Below are 8,416 nucleotides of genomic sequence, written 5' to 3'. Positions count from 1 at the left end.
TGATAGGATCAGTGAAGCATCTTTTTAGCGGAGCATAAGTTATTCATTGAATACAAGTGGAATGCTTGCAAGGCACTGAGGGAGAAAGCTGCTGTTTCAATTTTTCCAGCAGTATGAGGATTGGATGTACTCAGATAATGTAGTCCCAAGTTTTTCATGCAGTTTCTTATCCTTCTCCTGAATACATTTGAGAAAAGTAAATAAGAAACACTATTTTTTTTACTTGAGAAACTATCTCTCTAGGAATCTCTGGATCCTCCAGCACCATTCTACATCTGCTTAAAATTGGAAGTTGACTATAGAGTTGCATGAGAGGACCTAATAATTCCTAGAGGGACCATAAAAATAGAATCCATAATTAATTATATCCACAAAAGTTTAATCACCAAATATGGAGGACAGTACTACACATTATTTTTTAGAAAATATCTTATGACCTTTCAGAGTACCACCTTTAAAATAAAATAAAAGGTGTCCATCAGTAGCTGAATTCTGGCTGTAGTTTTGTTCACATTTCCCTGTGAATACATGCCACCTCTTTCCATTGTGTAGCATACATTTTGAGACAGTAGAAGCTCAGAAACAGGATAAAATGTATTAAGGTAAAAAAGAAACAATTGAATTTTGGAAATAAGTATTGTAATTGCCTGGTCTGGCGGGAAGGGTCAGCACTAGGTGAAGAATAAATAAGAAAAAGGTAAATGGACGTAAATAACAAGTATGTAATAGAGCTAAAGGATGAACAGATTATAGGAGTCAAGATATATATTTTATATATATTTGTCATATATATATATATGACAAATCTGTTGTGGAAAATTGGTATGTATAAGAATTTTTAAGTACTGAATATGTAAAACTCACAAATTATTTAAATAATAATAAAGAGAATATGCTGATTATTGGCTTTTAATGGAATACATATTTCGAGCAGAGAGTACTGCCTTCAAGATCAAAATGTTTTCAGCAACAGTTTTCTGAGTATAATATGAGGACGCTGAAGAGGATGCAATGTTTGCGTTGTACAGGGATCTAAATAACCATTGCCTAAGGCATCATGCAGTGCTATGTTGGTGGCCTGCTGCCGCATACACTGTGAGATCTTCCCTTCCCTTTAATGCCTTAGCGATGCAGATTCCTATCATTTTCAATTTAGGACATAGCCAGCTTTCAAATATGCCACATCTATTTTGCACAGCAGATATACAATTGGCACAGAAACCTTGATATGAATTTTGGACAACAGGCTTCATGATATCCTTACTCAAAGGGTATTTCTCCTCCCCTTGGTGACCAAAGCAGAGGGCTTTGTAATTTGGTCCATCCAGATTACAATTGTGCCATCGGTCACTTGTCAATAGGAGGGGAGCAGCCGCCCCAGAGCAGCTCATCTCCTTCCATTGGTCTTCTGCCACTATTTCTCCATGCTCCTGGCAGACTCGTTTCTAGAGCAGACCTGAAGTGTGGTAGGCCGCGTGGTTTCTCCTCTCTTTCTTGGCCACTTGATCATGCAACTCTAATCTAGAAATATACATTCCAACTATGGTAGCTTTCACTTTGCTTGTTGAGGGGAGAAGGAACTAACAGTATGCAGTTCACCACCATCCAGAAACCTCCTTCTAGGGCCTTTTGCACGTCTGGTGCTGGACTTTCCCAACTTGATATGTTTCTTGAGCATTTACTGGTAATACCTGCCCATTGGGGATTGTTTTTGTGACTTTTATGGGTTTGAGGTATAGGTCCTCATCATATGGAATTTTTCCTCTGTTATGACACACTTTAAAGATGGAATCCCACAAGGCTCATCAAATAAGGCAAGACTGCTTCCAGTTGCTCCTCATGTCTTTCATTTATAAAAAGAAGAGTTTCAAAGATAAGCAGAAATTGACTCAACTCCCTTCCCTGCACATAGAAATACTCAAAAATGGGTGTTTTTCCTTTAGATGGAAAGTAGTGTATATGTCCAATTACTTTGTGACATTTCAGCGTTAGTGTGGGTGCTCTGCTAATGATGATGTAACATTTCTTTGTAATGAGCGATAATAAAACCAGGCCCTACATACATATAATAAGGTGTCTAAGGCACCCAGACCTATAAAGTGACACTCTTCTAGGAAAATGAAGCAAGTAGTCTGTCCAGGTCAGCTGCTGATAGTTCTGCACACAAACAGCAGCACAGTTATATTGCTACAGCCAGGGTAATATAAGACATGATAGACATGCCTAGCAGGTCATAACAGTGACAGCACATGAAGCCTGATTTTCAAGGTGAGACTGAACATTAACCGGACATGTACAGAATTTTAAGATTTGTTAAAAGAGAGAGAGAATAGGTAAAATTTAATTCTAAAAGGCAAGAAGCTGCAGAAAAGCAAAGCAGTTAAAATGAAAAAAGTATCACATTACTTTGCAACTACTGTATTACAATGGTTACCTGGCTACAGAGAAGGAAAGCAAAACAAATGTAAAAAGGTGTCAAAAATGATTGTCTTTGGAGATTTTAAGTACAGTAGAGTCTCACTTATCCAACATAAACGGGCCAGCAGAATGTTGGATAAGCAAATATGTTGGATAATAAGGAGGCATTAAGGAAAAGCCTATTAAACATCAAATTAGGTTATTATTTTACAAATGAAGCACCAAAACATCATGTTAGACAACAAATTTGGCAGAAAAAGTAGTTCAATACGCAGTAACACTATGTAGTAATTACTGTATTTATGAATTTAGCACCAAAATATACGATAAATTGAAAACATTGACTACAAAATGCGTTGGATAATCCAGAACATTGGATCAGTGAGACTCTACTGTATATGGGTTTGTTTTTAATTTAAAGATGGCATGCAGAAAGAAACAGTAGTTGAAAGGAAACTCACACACACAAAGAAGTAAATAAAATGAATATATAGTGTCTATCTGATTTTCCAAGCCTGGGTTCAAAAACAGTAGAAGCAAGTTTAAAAACTGACATTGGGTCTCAAAAGTTAGGCAAGTTAAGCAACTGGTAGAAATTCTACCTCAGAATTGAATAGGCTGAGCCTATTGTGAAAGGATCAGGCAAACCTGAGGACTGTCTTGAAGGGGCAAAGATGCAAAAGTACTCCTTCAATCCAAAGTCGAAAAGCAGAAGCCCCCTTCCAGTGGAGAGGGCAAGGAAGGACACTATGAGAGTTGGATCTTCAAGCTGCAAAAAGCTGTTTATTGCATGGCCATAGCAATAACAACAAAATACATACAGGAATGCAATCAAAGGTTTTGTCACCCCCTGGAATGGGGTTGCAAGGCTTTTTATCATTTTCACAGAAAACTGAAAACACATTAATATTGGTCTTCAAAGATCAATAATTTCATTGGTCTAAAATTGATTACATCACAAGCAACTTAAATTATAAGCATTTCCGTTGGCTTTTTATAATCCTAACAGGCAGGAAGGCACAAACAATGGCAAAACTATGTCTGACCCTGGGCATTGTATCCGTGGGCCAAGCTTATCTATTTCTTCTGTTTTAGACATAGCTCTAAAGGCTGGGAAAATTAGGGATAGCTAGCTAACCAGTTCTGCCCTGATGCCCTTTTTATCCTTGAAAAGTAACTTCCTCCCTGCAGCAGCCTTTTTTCAAAATACAGTAGAGTCTCACTTATCCAACACTCGCTTATCCAACGTTCTGGATTATCCAACACATTTTTGTAGTCAATGTTTTCAATACATCATGATATTTTGGTGGTAAATTAGTCAATACAGTAATTACAACATAACATTACTGCGTATTGAACTACTATTTCTGTCAAATTTGTTGTATAACATGATGTTTTGGTGCTTAATTTGTAAAATCAAACTAATTTGATGTTTAATAGGCTTTTCCTTAATGCCTCCTTATTATCCAACATATTCGCTTATCCAATGTTCTGCTGGCCCGTTTATGTTGGATAAGTGAGACTCTACTGTATCCCTGAAAATTCCCTTTTAAAACTACGTCTCCCTCAGTATGGTGGAGCCCAATGAGGTATTATGATTCAGAAGAGTCCTGAATGACCAGGTCTCCCACCGCAAAGTATTAAGTAGTCCAAAGTGAACCCTAGAATCTAGTTCCGAAACAGTTAAAGGAGCAATTTTGCACAAAAATGTCCTAAATTACTTGTAGAGGATGTGGAGAACATTATTACCATGTTTGGGCTTCTTAGAGGTCAAATAACATTTGTGGAAAATTAAAATTACCTCCTAATGTCCTCCAGGACATATTTATGCCAAGGAGAGGCCTTTTCTGAAGCAGAATGTGAGCAGGAAGTTACCTTTTTCTGTCACCCATCCCCCGAGTTGGCCAACTGCCTCTCGGAACCAGGACTGTTGACTGGCAGGGCCTAACAGAACCTGGTATAACTGACTTCTTTAAGACGAGCTCTGATACCACAGGCTATAATTGATGAAATCGAGAAAAGGGAAAAGATGATCATGTTCTTGTGGAAGTCTGGCGCCTACTTGGCCATATTTGTGAATCTTTGGCTGCTCCCAGTCAATGTGGAGGTCAGTGCCTGGCCCTGCAGCACTGAGAGAATAGTTCATTCAGCTGCCTCTTTTGATGTGCTAGATGTAAGAACAAGACCTCCAAGTGGTGTGAACCTTCGTTATGTCTACAGGGATCCAATCTTAATACAACACACATGTGGAAAGAGATTTAAGTCAGGGATTCCCCCAAGTTTATATCTTGGGGAAAATGTTTTTCTCAGTTTTGACCGTTTTGAAAGCAGCCGACAGCCAGTACTTATCCCATCAACCTTAACAACTCCACCAGCCCTGGTTAGTGCTGCTGTCTTTGTCCAAGCAGACAGACTCCTGATAGTGGTAAATGGGATGGTTTATCTTCACTTCATTTACCAATTGCATTTATGGAAAAAAGCATATGGAATTAACAATCCAGTTACTGAGCTCTCAAACTATGATTGTTGCTTTGCTCCAAAAGATCTTATCTGCTCTGATATCAGTAAAATGGTCCTGGCCTATGACACAGGCGATTTGGCCAACACCAGGCAGATATTCTACTCCCAAGATGGTGGATTTACATTTAAGTCTATAGACAGTAAGCCACGTTACGATGGCACACTACTTCGTGTATACTATTTTGCTTCCACGTCAGAAATTGGAATGCTTGTTAATAGGACTGAAGATAATGCAACTTTGACTTATTTCACATATGGAGATGTAGAATATGTGGCTGATCAAACAGGAACACCATTTGTTTTAAATCTACACGATGACGACAAAATCCTAAGCATTCTTCCTCCCGGGCTAAGAGGTTTTATCATACTTTGGTCCCATGACCACTTTATGAGCTCATCCAACAATGGGATGACAACAGAAATTGTCACTGTACTTCCCACACATGATTATCCTAACACCAGTTTCCCTACACATGACGAAGGTGTATGTTTTGTGGCTGCCACCAGTTCTGAAGTTGCAGCCATCACCAAGAATCGGCTTTTCTATGGAAGCTTAGACATGGTTTCCAGTCAGATGGTACTTCTTGGAGAAAAGAACGTCTCCATGCTAGCTGACCCTTGTGAAGTCATGATGTTTGAACACATCGGGACGCTTAGCATCATACACCCTGTTCCCAGCGACTTATCTGATTATTATAACTTCCATAAATGTACCATCAATATACAAGCCAGGCTCATGGATTTGCGGCCACCGATGCAGCCTTGCCCAATAGAGATCCTGGATGGAGAGTTTCATGATCGTATGTTTTATATTGATGTAAAAGACCAGCTTTATTTTAATGTCACATTTGTCCCCAAGCCAGGCACTGGGGCACATCCTTATGTAACTGTGGGCAACCCACATGTGCTGGCCTTCCGGGCACACATTGTGCAAGAAGGCTATACCTATGATGGAAATCCTAAATATATCTTACATATAAAACTGTTTGAACAAAGGTTCTCGGGAATGTCCCATGAAGACTTTTATGATGACTATCTCACAGGCAAGGTATCTACTGTCACTGTGGATGTTTACAACAAAGGCATATTCTGTGTTGACATGAACCCACAGACCGCTCTTATTGCTGTGGACTGTCCACCTAAGAAACACATCAGAGTTGTTAAGAGTACAACAGCATGCTGCAAGGACCTCTTTAAGCCACGCCTAATGCAAAATTTTACTTATTTAATTGATAAGAATTTATATGATCCATTTTTTCTTGGCAGAAAAGGTATAAAACAGGAGGACCATCCTGTTCCTTATAAATATGAGGAATGGGAATGTCCTCTGCTCTTATATTATGACAGTCCATGGATTCCAAGTCTTGAGCTGTGGGAAAATGATGCATTTGTGGAACATGTACCTGCTGATTTTGTACTCATCGAAATTAATGGAATGCATAATTATGATTATCTCTTGAATGAAGTAGAGGCAAATTGTCTGTCAGCAGCTCAGAACTGGACCACTCAGATACAAGTGGATCCCGACATCCACCCAACTGATTCCTGGAGCAGATATAATTATCACAGTTGTAAGACACACAAAGGAAATCATTCATTACCATCCGCTGCCTCTAAGTATCAAGTTCTAAACATGAACGAGAATAACAGAGTAATATTTCCACAGTACAGTGGCATTTATGTCTTCAAAATCATCGTTGTGGATCCTCTCTACAGCTACTGTAGCCTAAACACAACTGTCAGTGTGTATGTGCATGGTGCCCTCCCAAAGTCTGAGATCAATGTTGGTAAAACATTGGTTAGCTTTCTGGTTCTAATATTTGGCTCCATCCTGATGGCATATTACTTTCCTAAATTAATGAAGGAAAATGCAAGGATGAAATCTATTTGGGACTAATACTTTATCTTGTTGCCCCAAGTTCAAAGAAACCTATGCCAAGATAATAGATTTCCAGTTTTATAGTTACACAAATTAGACTTCTCTGAGTAGCTATTTAATATATTTAGGGTTAGTTTTAATAATAGTCATTTTATTAATTTAACAGGTATTTGATTTAAAAAATCTATAGCTTTAGTCATGCACATTTCACTGCAGGAATATGTAAACTGGCAGTGGCAATGAGTCCAATGTTCAGTACCAATCCTTCCATTTCACAGTCAAAATATATTCTTCTGCTATGGTCCCTTTTATTAAATAATTTCTTTCTTTCTCTCCCACTTTGGGGAGGGTCTGATTCACCCAGAATGATGCAATACCTTTGACAGTTGTCTATGAGCATTCTGCTGTTACGTTAGTGGGCATAAATTGTCATGCTACTTAAACCAGCAGTAACCATCAGATATTAATAAGCATTTGCCTTAATCTCTTCCAGGATTTGCAAAAAAAAAATGTAAAACATCCGTACAGGAAATACAGTGCATATTTTATTCTATTTACAGTACATTTGTTATAAATATACATTTCTTGAAAGCTTAATTAACTGGTATTTTAACAGATTAATTACATTGTTATAGTAACATAATAAAGTGAATGAGTCTATGTGAACAACATTTTATGTTTGTGAAATAGTGCCTTTTGTACTGAGATGAATGAGAAAATATATAAACTGGATTCAAAAGTTTTAAAGTATTAAGCACTGAATGCAGTTGCCAAGGAGAACTGGCTATCAGTACAGAAAAATGAATAAAAATGGGTTGCTTACCTGCAACCATGTTTCTTCGAGTGGTCACCTGTGAAATCCACACATATGGTTTTTTTCTGCGCCTGCGCAGAACAGTTCGGAATTCTCTAGAAGCTCTAAGATACATTTTGGTGGAAGGCCCCGCCCACTCTCCCCATCTCAGTATATATGGCCAGTGGGAGGGGCCAACACCCCAATTCCCAGCTGCGAGAGACAGCTCGAAACTGGAGCATGACACATTGTGGGGAGGATGGGCAGGGATGTGTGGATTTCACAGGTGACCACTCGAAGAAACATGGTTACAGGTAAGCAACCCATTTTTCCTTCATCGTGGTCCCTGTGAAATGCACACATATGGGTGATTAGCAAGCTTCTAACCTGGATAGGCGGGCGTCATGCCACGCACGAGGACAAAACAGCTCTGCCGAAAGCAGTATCCCTTCTAGACAGGGTGTCCAATTTGTAGTGGGACACGAAAGTCAAAGGCGTCGCCCAGGTAGCTGCACGGCAGACGTCTTTCAATGGAACACCTTTCATGAAGGCACACGATGACGCCATCGCTCTCGTGGAATGTGCCTTCACCATCTCCGGTGGGTCTCTGCCTGCAAGCTGATAAGCCAGGCGTATAGTGGAAACAATCCATGAGGAGAAACGTTGTGATGACACAGGAAGGCCCAAGGAGTCCTTGCTATACTTCAGGAAGAGACGGGGGGAGCGCCTATGGGCGCGGGTCCTGTCGATATAGAAAGCAAGAGCCCTTCTCACATCTAGGGCATGGAGCAAGATTTCAAGCGGAG

The 8,416-nt window shown here is 39.4% G+C and overlaps 1 protein-coding gene across 1 annotated transcript; it reads left to right on the top strand.

Moving 5' to 3' along the window:
- Window positions 1–4,305: 4,305 nt before the first annotated feature.
- LOC107983098 (cation channel sperm-associated auxiliary subunit delta-like) lies at window positions 4,306–7,675 on the top strand. The gene has a single exon (XM_016995132.2). It carries the CDS (start codon window positions 4,448–4,450, stop codon window positions 6,833–6,835), a length of 2,388 nt encoding a protein of 795 aa, XP_016850621.2. The 5' UTR covers window positions 4,306–4,447; the 3' UTR covers window positions 6,836–7,675.
- The last annotated feature ends 741 nt before the right edge of the window (window positions 7,676–8,416 follow it).

Source organism: Anolis carolinensis, chromosome 4 (assembly GCF_035594765.1).
Source record: "Anolis carolinensis isolate JA03-04 chromosome 4, rAnoCar3.1.pri, whole genome shotgun sequence".
NCBI lineage: Eukaryota > Metazoa > Chordata > Lepidosauria > Squamata > Dactyloidae > Anolis > Anolis carolinensis.
This window is presented reverse-complemented; position numbering and strand designations above follow the sequence as displayed.

What these genes read in the sequence shown, in the direction of transcription:
- LOC107983098 (XM_016995132.2), top strand. Translation starts at nt 4,448, where the DNA reads ATGATCATGTTCTTGTGGAAGTCTGGCGCCTACTTGGCCATATTTGTG.